Raw genomic sequence first — 19,530 nt, forward strand, 5'->3', positions numbered from 1 at the left:
CTATTTCACTTAGTTTGTGTGTGACAACTTCGTTTTGTACATCCTTAGAGTTTCTTCATCACAGTTTCTCTGACTTGGCCCAAGTCACCAAACCTTAACCGTAGAAAGAGCTGCAGCAAAATAGAAAACTCATCATATCCCTTGTATATTAATTGAGGAACATTTGAAAAGATGTAACCTCAATTTTGTATTAATTAAAAGAGACCCCAATGCATAGGTGGCACTCAATTAGGTAGTCAATTACATTCAATTGAAAAATAAGTAGGTACACATTCGATTTTTATATGTTGTTAGATACATAAGTTGGTCAAACTATATGATATAATGATATGATATGATATTTTCTTTCCTTAAAGAAAACCTACGGAATTACCATAAATGACTAATATATATATGACAATTAATGAGTTTAATAATAAAGATTTGATAACAATGTATATCTCCTCCATCATTTTTTGTTTAATTTTATATTATTAAAATAAATTAAACAATCAAATTAGCTATAAAAATAAAATTTAGACTTTTTCGTATATGTTATATTTTGAATTTTTAAAAACGACAATAAATGACTAAAACTATTAAAATTATTATGTTAAAAATTAATGATCAATGGTTTAACATTTTTATTATAAGAAGATACACATGATTTTAAAACCATATGAGTAAAAAATATCATTTAATAATAAAAATATATATTATATATATATATATATATATATTAAACACTATATACCATAAGATTACATAAATATTTTAATATTAAAACTTTCAATGAATTTTCAAGAACATTTATAAATTATAAACTTATTAAAAATTTCAGATTGAAAATTTTGTTATCGATGATTTAAATATTTTGTTATAAAACGATATGAACGATCATAGAACCGTATGATTATAAATTCTTATTTAATAAATAATTATATAAAATATACTATTCCTAGAAAAATAGGTTGGTCCATCTTAACTTATATTACACTTTTTATTAAACTAACTATCGAATTGATAAATAACGTACCAAAAAATGTTTTGCACTTTCCTTAAATAAAAGCTACGAAATTACCTAATATGATTAACGTATATGTGAAAATTAATTATAATGAATAATAAATATTTGATAACAATTTTTGTATCTTAGTTCTTTTTTTAATATTATATTATTAAAATATATTTAAAAATCACATTAAATATATAATAAAAACATTTATAATTTTTTTATATGTTATATTTTGAATTTTTCAAAACGTCTATAAATTATTAGAAATTTGAAGATCCCCACTCTGAAAATTTTGTGATCAATAGATTATTTTTTTGTCATAATAAGTTACAAATGATCATAAAATTGTATTAAGATGAATTTTTATTTAATATTATAAGAAGATACACATTATTTTAAAACCATATGAGTAAAAAATATCATTTAATAATAAAACATATATTTATATATATATAGATTATAATATATACCATAAGATTACATAAATATTTTAATATTAAAACTTTCAATGAATTTTCAAAAACATTTATAAATTATAAACTTATTAAAGATTTCACATTGAAAATTTTGTTATCGATGATTTAAATATTCAGTTATAAAATGATATGAATGATCATAGAACTGTATGATTATAAATTCTCATTTAATAAATGACTATATAAAATATACTATTCTTAGAAAAATAGGTTGGTCCATCTTGACTTACATTATATTTTTTATTAAACTAACTATCGAATTGATAAATAATCTACCAAAATTTTTTTTGCACTTTCCTTAATTAGAAGCTACGAAATTACCTAATATGATTAACGTATATATGAAAATTAATTATTATGAATAATAAATATTTGATAACAATTTTGGTATCTTAGTTCTTTTTTTAATTTTATATTATTGAAAGATATTAAAAAATCACATTAAATATATAATAAAAACATTTATATTTTTTCTTATATGTTATATTTGAATTTTTCAAAACGTCTATATATTATTAGAAATTTGAATATTCTCACTCTGAAATTTTGTGATCAATAGATTATTTTTTTGTTATAATAAGTTACAAATGATCATAAAATATAACGCATATGAATTTTTTATTTAATGAACATTCAAACTAAATAATATATATATATATAAACACTAATGATTTAAAGCAACAAGATTGGCTGATCAATTTAGTCGTCCAGTTGAAATCTTTCAAAAGTATGTGAAAAACTAAAGTCAAAGTAAATATGGATTTAGAATGGTAGTTATATTTTACTAACCAAATACCGAAAAAAAACCGAACCGAACCGAAACCAATCCGATATCCGGATTAATCCAAATGAAGCCAAACTATTGTTTCATTTTCCAAAATATAATAAAAATAATAACTTAATTCAGCGCAAGGCGCGGGTCTTATCCTAGTCATTAGGTGAAAGGGAAGCATTGTTCTCAACATCGCAACAGTGTAGATGGTTGGAGGCAAGGATCCAAAGCGAGTAATAACCTGCGGATTCCAATATAAAAAATGATCTCAAAGGAAACACCACTAAAGTTTGAAAAACGTTTATGGAAAAACACAAAAGTGGTAAATACATTTAAAAGAATTTTAGTAATTTTTAAAATGTCCAAATATATCACATATTTTGTATTACTGAAAAAGTTTGAAAAAAATAATGATAAAAATTTATTTCACCACTAAAACGCCTTTAATGTATGTATTGTATCTATTTCCTAAAGTGATATATATGTAGTCTTACACTACCGAATTTAATTGAACGATTAGCAAATTTTAACATTTAAGGAACAGATTTATATGATCAAATTATTAAAACAAATGAACCATCAACACATATAATCTAAATTTATTATAACCAGAAGCTTAAAACTTAACACTAAAATATTCATATATGTACAACAAATTTTTATGAGTTAGCTATAAATAAAGTAATCTATAAATTTTTGAAAATAATTAGTCTCTTCTAAAATTTGAAGATTGTAATATAAACCTTGAACTGAAAAAATTAAGCTAATTATTATAAAAAATTATTAGCATATGAATATTTATGTTTTGTGCTGATAAGAGGAAAATAGACCGTGAAATACACAGCAAGCAAAAATTACATTAAAATATTATTGAAAACCAACACTTATAAACAAATTAGAGAACAAATAAACCTTACAAATCAAAACAATATTTTTCATCATTTGTTCCCATCATCTTATGAATTTAAATTATAATATTAACTTAGAATTATAAGTTTAATTTCCAAGGGATTGAAACAAAATCCATATGTAGAATATAATCTCCCCGTTGATAGTCAGGGTCTTCTGTATTATTGATGGTAACATTCAAGATGGTTCAACCATTGTCCAACCAATCTTATAAACCAATGATGACACTGCAGACTAGGTCTTCGACATTCGGATATTCATTTGGATAGCTTTTCCGCATTTTGAAAAATAGTCTCATTCGGATATTACAAAAATAATCACGTTCAAGTCGGATCTTCCTAGATCCGGGTGGGTTCGAATTTTATCCAAAATAACCAAACTATTCGATTCGACTCGAGTATTTTATATCCAAATTACTCAAACTAATATAAAATAACTTAAAACCTAAAAATACTCAATTTATATAGTTCGAATTGGTTATATTTTGTCTGAAACTAACCATATACATAATGTTATTTGTTTTTTTTTATCCAAACATCTATTTTATCTATAAATACCTAAAATAAATAATATATTTGATTTATAATTTTAATTTTAAGTATTAATACTATTATAAATATGATTTAAAATAATGTTATATATATATATATATATATCTTTGGATACTCATTCAGTTTTCGGTACGGGTCGGGTTTAATTTTGATTTTCAGGTTATTGAAAAATGGTCCTATTCAGATGTTCAGGCAGGATCCAACCAGGTCAGATACCCTATTTTTTGTATTGGTTCGGGTAAATATTTCGGATATGGATATTATACCAAGCCCTACTGGAAACAGAGAGGACAAGTGGACATAATATAAAAAAAAGATTTAAAGCAATTGTATCTAAATAAATTTGTAAAATAAAAACCATATTTCTCCAGTTCTAACAACTCTTCAAGCATATCAAATACTAATATGGATACTAATATATATATATATATATATATATATATAGTGCAAGAAGAGATACAATATAAATGATCGGAAAAGTACAAAGAATATAATATAAATAAAATTATCTCAACTGTGGTCTAAATTAAAACAAATCGATAAAAATATATACCATTAAATGAGAATATCTTCACTGAAACTTTGTTAATTATGAAAATTAGTTACCCTCAACTAAAATGAAGCTGAATATTAATAAATAAAAAATCAACCAAAAAATGATAAAAGTAAATAAAAAAGGATCAAATAAATAATCAAATCATAAAAATAAATGATACATAAAATATAATTTAAAACTAAAATTCTGCGGGAAGCGCGGACAAACCACTAGTTATATATTATGCTCGCGTAAATTAGAGCTACCGACATAAAGCGTCACTATTGACTCTCTAAATTTGTGTATTTATTTTAACTATTCACTAGAGTTTGATCCATGCATCCACACAAGTTTGTTTTACCTTTTATAGACAAATACTAATATAAATTTTAAAACTTTATCTATATTAAATAATTGTTTAATACAACTTTTCAAAAACATAATAATTTTAGTTTATATTAAGTAATTATATTTTATTATTGAGCTGTCGATTTTATCACTTATTTTTAGAATTTGATTTGAACATCCGTGCGAATGTATTTTTATTTTTTTACGGATCAGAATTTTATACTCTTCAACATTCATATTGGGTTACATTTAAATATATGTTTGTTAATATATTATATAAATTATTATTTTTATGTGGGTTTTAGTTATTACTAATGATAATGATTATTTTAACTATATATCTTTAAAACAATATTGTGTTCTAGATTTAGTAAATAAATACATAAATTGATTTAAGTGGCTTCATAGTTGTTTTATCATTTTTATTAAGTAACTTTTAATAATATATCATTAATAAATCTACATCGGTTATAATTATTCCAGTTATATATGAATATTAAGGGAACAAGACGATGAATAAATAATTTTATATCATTATTAAATGGTAGATGATTTTATTTATAGAAAATATTTATTAGCTAGCTAGATTATAAGAAGTGTTTTGGACCCTAATTAATTGATTAGCTAGGGAGATTGATTTTTTAAATTATTGTTGCTTTTTTTAGTTAAAACTCAAATTAGGAAATATATTAATTAAACAGAAAAAGACATAGAATCCGACAAAGTAACTTAATAATAACTATAATGACATGCCATTGTACATAAGTTAGAAAACCTAGGGGCATTTTATATTTGTACTCTTTTTTTAATAGATTAAACTAGATTTTCAAGCGCGGGTATGTTTTTATTTAGGTTCGGACATATTTATTCGGAGCTACAAACCGAACTGTACCAAACTGAAAAAAAAAATCAAAACCAAAATTGAAAGGAATTTCATAAATAACTGAGCATCTCATATATCTCTGGAACAGAAATATTGAAACCCAACCGAGAGCCTAATGGGTACCTGAATTTTAAAATACAAATTATATACTTATAAATATTAAATATATTCAATTTACCCCATTTATAAATAACCGAATATCCTTAAAATAATATTTATAAACAGAATTACCCAAAAAATGTAAATTTACCCAAATATTTTATCTTCAAAATATTAAAAATTATTTGAATTATCCGATATTTTTTATCCAAACAATCTGAATTACCCTATACTAAACTGAAAGACCTAAATTATCTGATATTTTATCTATAAATCCGTAATTACTCGAAAACCCATAATCAAACTGGAACTGAGTTTGACCTATTTTTATTGCATATTTGCCAGTTCTCAATTTTCTACTGAACCAAACTAAAATAATCCTGAAACATAATCAAATTTTATAAATAATTGAACGGTTTCTAAATTTTTAGAACAGAAACCAAATGTTGAGAACTAATAGTGAATATTCATTTAAATGGTGCGAAAAAAATTTATTTTTAAATATTTAATTCTTTTTACTGGCGGTACATAAGACTTTTTGGTAAATAAGGTTTTTTGGTGAATAAGATTTTAAATGTTGGAAATTCTTCTTCTTTGATTTGAATTGTGGTGAGGATTTGCTTCTTATCTCCTTTTCAGTTCTCTTTCTCTGTTTTTTTGGTCGGACCCGAATACGACCCGCTTTAAATCAGACCCGATAATAACCCCTTATAAACAGTGACTCATTAACAATCAGATATGATCGACACATAGCGCCACAGGGCACAGACTGGAGAGGGAGAGCTCTTGAATACGGTGACAGAGCCATACAAACAGTCGGAATTATTAAAACATGAAACGAAAGCACTAATATGACAACGGCTAATATAGTGTTGCAAAATATCATCTCCAAAACTTTCACATAAGCATTCGACCAATAACATAAGTTCGTGGTGGTCTATGAAACAATTTGGATATCATATAGACTATAGTTAGAATAATTAATTGTAAGACCAAAAATAACTAATAGGTCCAAACAACTTTTTAAAGTAGATTTTTTCAGAATGATTTTCTTTTAATAGTATAGATTATTACAAACCTGGTCTGCTACTACTCTTTCAGAACGAATGTAGTTCCTTTCTTTGTCATAGAAATGGCACCCGACTCATTATCGTCTTCAACAAGCGCCAGTTGCAAGTAGCCAGTTTGTATACTGCAACAGATACCGCAAGCAAGAAACCCAAGAAGCTTCTTTTAGTGTCTAACGAAAATTTTTGGTCATATAGATGCATAAAGCTTACAGCTTTATAGGATAACAAAGTGGATATTACCTTTCCCCAGTTCTCTTGTATAGACTCATGAGCCGCACAGAGGTTGTAGTTATGTATTCTTGGGCTCATGTCATGTGGGATGTGTACGTTGATATCATGGCAAAGAATCTCAATCACAGAAACATCAAAATAATGCTCTCAAACTCGGAGAATACCAGCTTAGCAGGTAAAGATGCATTACTAACTAGGATAATCACAATGAACATTTCCGTTAAGCTGGACTTGAGCTACGTTCCACTCATCCGCAGGCTTGAAAGGAATGTGTGGAGGCGTATGATGAACCATCGTGAACGTGCTCATCTATAGAGAAACAACAAATGCATATTCGTTGTGGCTTCTGATGGTGTATCCAACGAAAAAGAGGAGAACAGAGAGAAGCATTAATCCAAAAGTGATAGCCCAACCATGGCATCAACCAGAACTTTACCCATCCCAAAATGCCAACTTTGTGTATAATCGTTGGCCACTCAACGCCAACGGCCATGAAGGCATAAACACAAGCCAAACTTATCTTCACCCTATTTACTTCGCTCGCTCTTTCTCAGATTTAAGTGCCAGTTCACCCTATCAGAACACTTACTATTTTGTAAACAAGTATACAGAGAAAAGAAGAATTGATCATTGCGTAAAAGAGTAAAGCTTCATGTATATATATTCCAGTGACCTATGGACAAAGAAGGACAAATCTGACCACTTTTTGCAGAACGGGTGATGAATCAACCTCCTCTTGCGGAAGGTTGCCAAGCATGGTTATAGAGAACTAACCTATAGAGAACAAAGTCACGAAGTCTTAAGTAGGTTAGGGAGAGTTACATGTTAGTTTTGGCGTGATGACGGTTGTGCTTAAACATACAAGAGGTAGGAAGGCTAGAGTACCCACAATGTCTTCAACCAATTTGTTCTGTGAAAATGATTTATGAGCACAATCATGGCCTATCACAAAGAACAATGCACTTAGACAACAGTAATTAGCAAGGCGAGAGAGAGAAGAGACAGTGGATGAGAGACCCCTGTAACTGTAGTTCAATGCCAATGACGTGCAACACTTATATACCTCTCAGGGAAGGGTATCCATGATATCTTTAAGAGTGACCTTATCAGGAAGATCTTTGCCAATTTGGTTGAACCCATAGCTTTCTGCTAACTGTTCCCTGTCTTCTGCACTGTCAGCTGTAGGAGGAACAGCTTATACATCCAATCCTTTTCTCTCCAGGGACTAGGAATGTTCTCGTTCTGTGCGTATACAACATAAACTTAGGCAACATCTCAACAAAACGAGAACTAGCATAGCCTCACCGTCTTTGTTCTGCAACAACAGATCCACATATGCGTCCAAGTAGTCTTTACCACAGCTTTTTCTGACGTATAACTAGGCAAATCAACATTCAGGAAGAGCTAAGATGCATCTTTTGGTATATGATTAACAGGGTCAAGTGGGATTTTAACAACAACAAAAAAGGAGCAAATGGTTTGAGACAGTAACAGGTCGAAAACAGTAACTATCCAGTCAGCAATAGGTACCTAAGAATAGGGTTGTTCTGTCTGGCAAAATATCATAATCGATTCATGAATAACAATTTAGAGATGAAAACATTATAAAAGATTTGGGTTTTGAAACACTTGAATATACAGCAGAATGCACATTACATTGCAGAAATTCAAATAGAACTCTACAGCTTTCTTTAGCTTGATTCTTGTTAGCTTCTTGCTCGTTTAGTTCTACAATCCAAAAACACACAGTAAATGGCTTCAGTAGTAGTAGTATTGAATAAATAAAAGAGTGAAGGGTAAATAATAATTAATTACCAATGATTCTGAGAAGAAGTGATACTTTTGTAGAATTTGGAGATTCTCCCACGAGATTCAGGTTTAGGTATAAAGGTCTTGTGCCTCAAACCAAAGATCTCTTGTACCAGAGGAACATGGCTTAGTACCAGCTTCCATGCCAGAAACCACCCTGCCAATTCAATTCAATTCAAGGACAATTACCCAGATTATCTATTTTCTCAAAAGTAAGAGAAAAAAAATGGAGAAGAGAGTACAAAGAGCGATGAAGCAGACGATGAAGGAGGTGGCCAGAAGCGGACGTAGGATGAAGAAGATGAGATTGTCCAGGAACCAAGGAGATTCCATCGATTCAACGATGATCTTCTGTGCGTGTTTGTTTGGGTTAAATCAGCTTGTTTTTCTCCTATCAAATCTTATTTTATTTCTTCAAAACGACGTCGCTCAAAATGTGTGTAACAAAAGTTATTTTAGGCTTTTATCAATGATTTCACGAAAGTTAGGGGGTTATTTCAGCAAATATACTATCAAGGAAGGACTAGTGGAAACTTCGATTGGTTTTTTGAACCAACTGTCGCGGCGGAGGGATTGTGCATCGATGGTGAAGGCACTGCAAGGCGCGGCGGATGTCAACCAATTGATGGATCAGTTAGAGCGTCATTGCCTGGCTCCCGATGGATCTCTTGTCACCAAATCAGCCTACTACGATCTCCAGCTCGTAATCTCCCTCTCTCTCTAGATGTGTTTCCCCAATCCTCTAAGGCTTTTGATATCGCCATTTCAGGCGAGAGAGGAGATGTCTCGGGAGAGATTGCGTTACTTGGAAGCTATGGTAAATATAACTCTTTTTTCTCTAATTACACGATCTATTTTCGCACAAAAAGGAATGGGACAAATAAATGCCTAGGCGTATTGATTGATATGCAATGTATTGTAGGCTATCTATTGTGAAGCTGTCGCTATGGTAGAAGAGTATCAGCAAGCTCTTTCTTTGCCTAACCATGTGGGAACTCGGGATGTTCAGGGTCTTTTCCCTCAGGTTTCTTCTTCTTCTGGGAATTCAGTTTTTTTGCGATTATGTTATTTCATTGACTCCTTTACGAGCCAACTTGTTGATCTTTTTCCAGGTTTATGAGACTTTAGAGCATAGGTTGGTGGTTGCTGAGGCAGCTCAGAAACTTAGGCTACCTCTTATTTCAGATGATGGTGAAATTCACGAGGAAGATATCGAAAAGTGGAGTATACTATCAAGAAGCTCTCTTGATAGTGCGAGCACCACGAGTTTTACAATTAGCTCCGCTTCTAACTCGGTGAACTATGCGAACAGCTCTGCAAACAGTCTTGGTGCTGCTCCTGATACTGACGTAGTTGGTGGTGTGCCGAATCGCTTTCTTGGAATAACCCCTGCTTATTTATCATATGTCCAGCTTCAAAATACTATGTCCATGGTATCGTCACATCATTTTGTGCCTTGTATTGGTCTCTTCATAACTATAACACAAATTCTGATTTTTGTTTCTTCTTTAATGACACTTTTGCTTAGGATATGGCTGACTACCAAATGTTTCTTGCCCGTGAGATAGAAGGTAGGCTGAAGGAAAAGTGTGATAAGTTGGCTGATGCCATTGTTGATGACACTGGTAAGATCTTCCTTACCAGTATATACTCTTGAGGGAGAGATCTTTTGTTCTTTACCGAATTGTCCTGTCTAGTGAGATACTTGGCTCTTCATGTTAAGTTGCACTGAACGTAATGACCCCAGATTTTCCTTATTGTCAGATTCATCCACAGGAAATCAAAATTCAAGTGCTAGGCTCCCAGAAAGGTTAGCTTTACCTCTGAGGTTTAACCATAGCTAAAAACATCTGGAAGGAAAAAAGCTTGTTTTCCTTGTATGTGTTTAATTTTATCACTATAAAACCTAATTAATCTGATTGATGTGATGGTTTTAATGAAGCCTGTTAGCTACTCTTCTTTCTAGGACACATATCTAGGTAATGTGCCATACATTTATACATATGTTAGTTATAAGCCAAGGAATTAAAGCTTCTTAAGATATATTCCGTAGAGAAATAATCATGTTGGTGATTAGTGTTCTGTTTGTCAATAATATTTATTCGAAAATCTTGAAGGAGCAGATGACTTTCTCACATTTATTCATTCTTCTATGCTTTAGCGAAGGTCAATGACAATGTGTTCTTGAATTTCCAGGGTTAAGTTTATAATTGAGGAGATTGAAAGAGAAGAGGCAGCTCTACGAGAGGACCTCTACTCGGCTGACAGGAAGTTTGCAGAATATTACAATGTAGGTGAAAAAGAATATATTTAGGGTAATGTGCAAAACGAAATTTCAGTTACCTGAGTGTTTCATGATATGTTTTATTATAGATAAGTTTCTTGCTACTGCCTGTGAATTATCCTTGTAACCCCAAGTGCTAGTAAGTTCTGATGACTGTCCGTTTCTGTTCTGAACAAGGTCCTGGAACAAATACTCGGGGTACTTATAAAGCTTGTGAAGGATCTGAAGTTAGAACATCAACATAAATATGTAAGCGGTTTCAGTGTTCTCCAATTGATTCAGTTGCTCCCTTGTTCTCATTTTCCTAACTCTGTATATTTGTAACAGGATGAGATGCAGAAGACTTGGTTGTGTAAAAGGTGCGAAACCATGAACACAAAATTAAGGTATCATTATCATCATTCACTGTTTAGTATCTAAATCTGAAGCTATTTCAGTAACTAATGTCTCTTTTTTCTTCTTTGCTTGAAGGGTTTTAGAACATATTCTCCTCCTTGAAACATACACCCCTGAATCCATACCAGCCTTGCACAGCATCAGGTCTTTAAATCAACTTTTCCAGAACTATATTTCGTACTATCAACTCACAGAGAAGCCTGCTCTCACCTCTAATTTTGTTTCGTATTTTTTTTCCAGGAACTATCTAGTGGAAGCTACCGAGGAAGCTTCAGCTGCATACAACAAAGCGGTTTGTATCTTATCCTCTCTTTAATTGCTTAGCTCTAACAGCTTTTGCCCCATCTTCATTGATTATATAGAGCAATAACCCGAGCCTGCGAAAATGACCAGGTTACACGTCTCAGAGAATACCAAGGAGTGGATCCTCATTTTGATACAATTGCGAGACAGTACCATGACATTGTTAAGGTACGTTAAAATAAGAGCAAACGATCAATTACTTATGTTCCCCCTTTTACTAATTTGACTTGTGAGAATGCAATTACACAATGATAATGAGAGGTTCATATTTTCTGTAGAAACTAGAAAACATGCAGTGGACAATCCATCAAGTAGAAATGGACCTTAAAGCGCATGCTTGAGATCGCTAGATTCATCTATATAACTGTTTCATTCACTACTAGTAGTCTAATCTCTTCCTTTGTTGTATCTATTACTATGATTTTGTCCTTCAAATCTCTCACAAATGAAAAGAACAAACTAGATTTATCAGTTCGGTCTGTAACAAAACAAAACCTTAACCAAATGAAACCAATGGACAACAATCAGCTCTTGTCTTTTTGGATCTTATGCAAATATACAAGACAAATGAAAATATGTTAGAACAATCTTGATTGCTGTGAATTTCCAGATTGTTAATAGCTGATTCTGCCGTCCTGTTAAGAAGAAGATTTGAGAAAGGAAAACAAAAAACGTGTTATTAAGTTACTGTCTCTTTAACTGTAGCAGTAGGCCCGGGACGGATCCACACATTTATTTAAACCCTAATTATATGAATCTTCACCATTTATTTAATCTAATCATCTCTTATTTCTTTCTATTCCACTCGTGACAGGATTTCCATCTCATGATTATTTCAGTCGTTAAAAGTCGTTATTGATGGGGATATATATTAGTTTATATTTTATTAATTCAAAAATCAGCATGATAACTTATTATTTATGTTTTCAAAAAAATTAAATCAAACATCAAATTATATATATATATAAATATATGACGTAAATTTAATTAAAATATATATGTTTATTATTGTGCTGAAATTTTAAAAGAAAACATTCACATATCAAAAATATTTTAGTAAATATATTTATACAAATTTAGTTGATTAATATTTTAATGAATTTTAAAATGTAAATTTATTTTAAATTTTATAACTGAAAATATGTTTTAAGATAACAATACGATGTAAAAATTATATTTTTGAAAAAAAAATATTATAAATAAAAATTCGTTTTTGATTATATAGTTAATTATATATATATATTAAGAGTATTATAGATATTAACCGCTCTAACTTTTAACGTGAGAGCTCCATTGCTAAAATTTATTTTGCAAATAATAGTATAGATAGATAGATAGATCAGAAGTATTAATTACTCAAGTTTTTCATGAGAAAAGTCGTTATCCTCAAAAACAACATGATGAATGAATAGCCTTAATTATAGAATACTCAAGTTGATGGGGATTAGAAATCTCTTGGCTTTTCTGATCAAATGAATCAGGAACCGTAGTTTGTGTGACTTTGTGATGATTACGAAACCCTAAATTTGGTATATGTTTATAAACGTACACTTGTCTTAAATCTTACATCAATAATCTTAAATCTAGCAAAATATTTTAGTTTAACAAATCACAGATACTCAAAAAAGGAAAAATACTCAGCCACATGGGATGACAAAAGGTTTTTTTTGACTTTTTAACAACTGGTCTTTAATGTTAAGACCAGTTGTTAAATCTTACATCAATAATCTTTAATGTGGAAGCACCGTAGCCTATTGGTTAAGGTTTAAAGGCTTCTATACCCATGTCTAGGGTTCGAATCCCAGACTATGTAATTTAATGCAGATTACAGGAAATCCAGGTTTCAAGTCCCGGAGAGAACGGTTTATTAAACAATTATGCAGACTACAGAGGAAAAGCTTGCAAGGGATCTTCAACATGGTGCAAGTAAATCTGGCCAGGCGTGGATCTTCATAGGACGGCTCAGATGATGCAGTTAGACGTAGGTCTTCATAAGGCAGGTAGTATTGTCGGTTGTCGAATCGTCTATGTAATCTTTCCTATATCATAATTGTAAGATCTAATAAATCAGCGTTAAAAAAAAAACAACTGGTCTTTAGTTACGTTTTCACAAATAATCAAAAACGGAAAACAATGAAGTTACTTTCCTTTTTTTGCAGCTGCACTTTAGTTAGTTTCCTGTTCTGTACCAAGAAAAGGAAACTTCGAGAAGGTCAGTATTTACCAACGGTAAATTATAGAGACAACAAAAGAATGGAAAATGTGTAGTGTTTACTCTATAAATACTTCTCCTACGTATCTAATCTCCTTACAATTCTATCCTGTTTTTCCATCGTTTTGTTTTCCTTCCCTCTACTCTGTTATTGTTAATGGGTATCTGCAACCAGATGACGGAGACTTCAACCTCAAGCAACCCTTTGTTGCCTCTCAAGAAACGCAAGAGACCTGTCGATGACACAACAGACAATGTCCTCGCTGTTGCCACAAAAAAGATTGCACTTTTAGGGAATTCAAAATACAAAGGAGTAGTTGAACATCATCGTAACGGTCACTGGGGGGCTCAGATATACATTGACCACAAGAGGATTTGGCTAGGAACTTTCAAATCTTCTGTTGAAGCCGCCATGGCTTACGATAGCGCATCCATCAAGCTCCGAAGCTTTGATGCTACTTGTCACAGGAACTTCCCTTTGAATACTTCCACGGTTCACGAGCCGAACTTTCAAAAAGGCTACACAACGGAAGCTGTGTTGGAGATGATCAAAGACGGTTCTTACCAACAAAAGTTTAAAGATTATCTTAGTCTCCCTTTTCATAATGTCGCTAGTATCAACTTAGTTGGATCAGAACGAGTCCAAGGAGATCAAGACTCAACCAAGTACCGTTTGACATGCACAGAGCTATTTCGGAAGGGATTGACTCCAAGCGATGTTGGAAAACTCAACCGGCTTGTGATACCTAAGAGGCATGCAGTAAAGTATTTACCTTTCATAAACGAGAGAGAAGAGGGTGAAATAGTAGAGGATGTTGAGGTTGTGTTTTTTGACAAAACAATGAGACAGTGGAAGTTCAGGTATTGTTACTGGACAAGTAGTCAGAGTTTTGTCTTCACCAGTGGATGGAAACGTTTCGTCAAGGAGAAGAATCTCAAAGAGAGAGATGTTATCGTCTTTTACAGATGCGATTTAGTAGGTCAAAGCAAGAACTTCTTGATGATCCATGTTCAATACAGTTCTGAGGGAGAAGTAAAAACAGAGAACTTCGTTAACTCTAAGCTAAAAGAAGAAGAAACCAAATCAGTGGACAACAAAGGAGGGTTTATGCTCTTTGGTGTTAAGATCCAATAGCTACTTCGTTAGAGTTTGTTTCTAATATAGAGTTCATAATGTACTTTTTTGAATTGCAACAGTTAATATACTGATTTAGTTGGAAACAAGACTTTTTCAAATCAAATCTTCTTTTATAGTCGCATATAACCAAAAGAAGAGAAAAAAAAAACGGAAGGAGAAATCTCAGAAAATAGCTTAGAAAAAAAAATCTCAGAAATATAAAATTAAAACTTACGAATTATTTTCTTAGCGTCTTGAAAAACTAAAAGTTCATTATTGATTGGTAAATAAAATCTAAAGTTTTTTTTTTCAAATTTGCTTTTACAGTAGTTAGCTTATTTATTTATTTATTTTTAGTTGAGTGGTGAATTAATAGTTTAAAAACTTCAAAGAGTAAAATATGAAGAAAAATATCGAAGCTATAATAAAACAAAAAAAAAGAAAAAGAAAAAAGCGCTAAAATAATTTTCAACTTTAAAATTTAAGCTGAAAAAATTTAAGCTGAAAAAATCTCAGCTGATTACAAATGCTTTTTTTAAACAACTAGGTGTTTCGCCCGCACGTGCGGGCATAGAGATTTTATAACTACTTATTAATACATGTATTACTAGTTAAAAAATAATTTTAAATTATTATTTATCTTTTCATTGAAAATTATTATGTATTAGAAATTTTTAAAATTCCTTTATGCACTATATTCATTATTAATAAATAATATATAAATCTTAGAGATCATTTGATATTCTCTTTCAATTATATAGAATTAATAATTTTACTTAATATTTAGTTATGTATTTTCTGTTTTTAAAATTTTAACCATTTTATTAAAATATATATTTTTGCATAACAACACAATATTGTTCCAAAAAAGGATAACAACACAATATATTAGGAATTATCTTTTTATTTTAAATATATTTTAAAATTATGAATAATTTTTATTTTTATTAATTGTAAGCACTTATCTAATTAAATAAACACTAAATTCGTTTTTTTTTATTTTATCTATTTTATTTAATTTATTCATTAAGAGTATAAACGATATTATCCGTGCTAATTTTTAATGTGAGAGCTTCGTTGTCAAAATTTACTTCGCAAATAATAGTATAGATGAACGAATAAATCTCGTAATCAAGCCATTTTTAGTAGTACTGAACAGTTGACTTTTGACATGTTTAAAATGTGTTGATCAACAAAAGTATGTGATTTTTAGTAGTTCTGATTTAAAGTTGAAAATTAAAATAGTTTTCCTAAATTTAGAAATTTATGTGCATATAATTTTAATGATTCAGATAAACAAATTATCTTTTGGATTTATGCATGAAAAGACCTAGTTTATATACAAGTCGCATATACCAAAAAGAAATGGACATGGAACCCTTAAGAATATAAAATTAAAAATTTTAAGATTTTTTTTTTAATGTACTCTTATTCATCAACCGGTCAAACCGGAATTCAGTGTTTGATACAAGCTTGATTCAACCAAAAATTTTCTAAATCAACCATTACAAGAGTAGCTTCGCTCGCCTACTTAACCGACACCATCTGCTAATCTGCTCGGGAATCCTCATAAAATCAATCTCCGTTCTTTGCCATTGATGTTAACCACAAGGAGGTGGGGTTTACCTCGTTGCCTCGGATGCCGGACTCCTCGACTCCTCGTGACATCGCCGGAGTAGCTAGATTTTGATAATCTCCCCAACACTTGTATCTTGACTGACCATGAAGCTCTAGACTCAAACGTTAATATGTAAGAGATAGCAAACCTTGAAGAATGCCACCGAGACCTTACCGAACCGTGGACTGAGGAGGAAATCGAGCGCCAAATACCGGTAACAGATAAAGCACTCAGAACCTCCTAACAAATCAGGCTGCAATGAGGACAAACTAGACACCGGGTCTTCAGTGACTGCAATAAGAAAGAGAGAAGCCTACCATGATCACCAAAGGAAATCTCAGCACTGGGATGGCTAAAACACTAATCAAGTCACTCCGCCAACCAAGAGGTTCAAGACCAACGACTCAAACGATGGCCCCAACCGACGGCTTGACCCGAGAACTAGAGAACCTAGCACGGTCTTCTTGCGCTTCAGAGCTACTCCTTGCTGGTGAAGCTAAGTAACAGGCACTGAAGCGGCACCAAACAACTCAAGGACATTTCCAAAATGAAATGATGAGCAACAACCCGGGTTGGTAAGTGAGGTGGTCTAGCAAGTGGAGAGCGTCATGCAAGGCACAACAGACTCTGCCATAGATGACAGAAGAAGCTGAAACCTCCAGAGAACGCAGACGCAGAACCACAAAGAGACCCTGACCACACACCAGCAAGCATCCCTGTGTACGTGCCGACGAACCGTCATCTCCTCTGAGCAGAAACACAACTCGGGTCCGAGACGAGACACCAAGTCTTGACTCCAAGAAGGCTTACACACTCCACTCCACAGCGAAGAGACTTCGCCAATAAGTCACACCTGATGAAGAACCGGAGAGAGCACGACCTATCCACCATGCACCTTCACCTCCTCGACGACAGACAAATCTACAACAGGGAAATTGAGATCTGCCATAGCCGAACCCTAAAAAGCCGACTCCTTTCCTCAGTAAACCTCGCCATCTCGTTGAAACTCCAGAGAAAACACAACCTACCACCAGATCTATCTCCCCTCGAGGTAGATCTAGGGTTCCGGCGAGTGGGATCCAGACTAAAGGAGAGAAGCAAAGTGAAGAGAAGCAGAGAGGAGAGGAAGTCCAACCGACGTCGGAACCCGAAAGCCAAGCGCCGGTGGAAACAGTATCGTCTTTTTATCACCTTTTAGAAGAGAGACTTTTTTTTTTTTAGGGAAATTGCCACAAATACCACATTCATAGTACCAATGGCATAAGAGTCTTTTGTCACTTAATGAAAAATGTATTTTTGAAAATGTCTCATTAGTGGTGGTAAAAATGAAAAGTGATACTATGAAAGTGGTAAACATGTAATTTCCCTTTTTTTAATTTGTTAGTTGTTACAAGATTTATTTTCTTAACAAAAACTTAAATTTCTGTATGCTCTCAAAATTCGGTAGGACATTATTAATTTGTTAATAAAATCTAATGGTTCTTAAGACGCAGCCTATTGAACTTTTAGTTTACATAAGTTAGAGCTGATGATACTTTGATTTGGGAAATTACTACGCCTATACACACTTTTCAATCTCTTATTATACAAATAGACTAACAGTGCGGGATGAATGTTATATATAAAACTAATTTAATCTATTCTTATCTATTTGTATTCATTTTTACGTATTATGTATATAATTAAATTAGAGTAAAGACATAAATCAAAACAATACATGTTTTTTTTACGATCATATTTGGTAAATGAATCAAAATAATAATTTTATTTATTTTATATGGTATATAACTAAATTTCAGTGACATGGACATGGACATAGATATATAGTATATTTTTAGTATAAATATTTAATATTGAGAATTATACTTATATGATAAACACACAATTTCTAATGTGCAATTTTTTAAAGGGAGATTTACTAAATATGACTCAAAACTTGATTTTGATTACAAAAATATACCTAAATTTGAATCAAATGTAAAAGTAACCCAAAAGCCTTGTGAAATTACAGTCATCCTCTTGTGACCAAACAAAAAAAACAGAACTCATTTTACGAATATATCCCCGCTAAGTCTTCTCAGTCTTCTGTGATTTTGTTAAGTCTTCTGGACGACATCCACGGGAGTCGTCTGGTATAGTTGATCTTAAAATAATTTATAAATTTTGTAAAAAATATTTTGAAAGCGAAAAATTAAAATCATATAATTATAAACAGTTTTAAGTGATATAAATTAAGATATAATAAAATTGAATTGTTTTCAACATAGATGAGTGAACGTAGTGAATCATGATATTCTTGGTCTAGGGTTTGGCAATATATGTTGTAGTATTGTATGTATTTTTTAGGGTTAGATTTTGGAAAGCTTAAATGTTTTTTAAAAAAATTAATTTTTATCTACATGTGATGATTTCTATGTATATTAACACCTTTTAAGTTTAATTTGATTTTATGAAGTGTTTAGTTAGTTAATTTAGTTTAGGGGTTATGTTTAGGGTCTACACGACTAACATGTAAGTCGTCTGGGAAGTTTTCTAACTCCCGCTAAAAATTTTAGGTTTTGCTAAACTATTTTAGTTTCCTGCTAAAAATATTGAAGTTTTCTGGGCGAGACTTACAAGTAAGTCGACTAGTAAGTCTTCTGATCAAATATTAACATTATAGAAATAGAATTTTTGTTCCATATATAAATTTTTTTTTACATATTCCTCTCCTCATCTCAAATGGCTGCAACAAAAATGTATGTCCTCATTCTAAAACTCTCAAACCTCTCTCTAATCTCTTGAATTTATAAACACCAAACTTTATATCAATTTATTGTTTTTTCTCATAGCTTTCTCACTAGTTTTCTCTTTTTGCAGGTTTTTCATCACATGGTTTTATCTTCCAGCTCATTTAAAGGTAGGATTTATTAATTTTAGATAA

The 19,530-nt window shown here is 31.4% G+C and overlaps 2 protein-coding genes and 1 pseudogene across 3 annotated transcripts; 2 read left to right on the top strand and 1 right to left on the bottom strand.

The window, feature by feature from the left end:
• The first annotated feature begins 8,888 nt into the window (after nucleotides 1–8,888).
• On the top strand, nucleotides 8,889–12,198 carry LOC125609542 (AUGMIN subunit 4-like). Of its 2 annotated transcripts, XM_048781021.1 has the most exons (13): nucleotides 8,920–9,380; nucleotides 9,447–9,494; nucleotides 9,600–9,701; nucleotides 9,790–10,110; nucleotides 10,206–10,302; nucleotides 10,442–10,487; nucleotides 10,874–10,967; nucleotides 11,139–11,210; nucleotides 11,289–11,347; nucleotides 11,433–11,501; nucleotides 11,598–11,649; nucleotides 11,751–11,828; nucleotides 11,939–12,198. In XM_048781021.1, exons 1-13 carry the CDS (start codon nucleotides 8,928–8,930, stop codon nucleotides 11,999–12,001), a joined length of 1,554 nt encoding a protein of 517 aa, XP_048636978.1. In that variant the 5' UTR covers nucleotides 8,920–8,927; the 3' UTR covers nucleotides 12,002–12,198. The 2 variants fall into 2 exon arrangements, with proteins under 2 accessions (XP_048636977.1, XP_048636978.1); XM_048781020.1 differs by having other exon boundaries at nucleotides 8,889–9,380; nucleotides 11,433–11,649.
• Nucleotides 12,199–14,047: 1,849 nt separating this feature from the next.
• Nucleotides 14,048–15,295, top strand: LOC106455001 (AP2/ERF and B3 domain-containing transcription factor At1g51120-like). The gene has a single exon (XM_013897064.3). The coding sequence runs from the start codon at nucleotides 14,048–14,050 to the stop codon at nucleotides 15,005–15,007; it is 960 nt and encodes a 319-aa protein (XP_013752518.3). The 3' UTR covers nucleotides 15,008–15,295.
• A 1,269-nt stretch (nucleotides 15,296–16,564) lies between these two features.
• LOC111215627 overlaps nucleotides 16,565–19,530 on the bottom strand; it is a 4,381-nt pseudogene continuing 1,415 nt past the window's right edge.

Source organism: Brassica napus, chromosome A5 (genome assembly GCF_020379485.1).
Source record: "Brassica napus cultivar Da-Ae chromosome A5, Da-Ae, whole genome shotgun sequence".
Classification (NCBI taxonomy): domain Eukaryota; kingdom Viridiplantae; phylum Streptophyta; class Magnoliopsida; order Brassicales; family Brassicaceae; genus Brassica; species Brassica napus.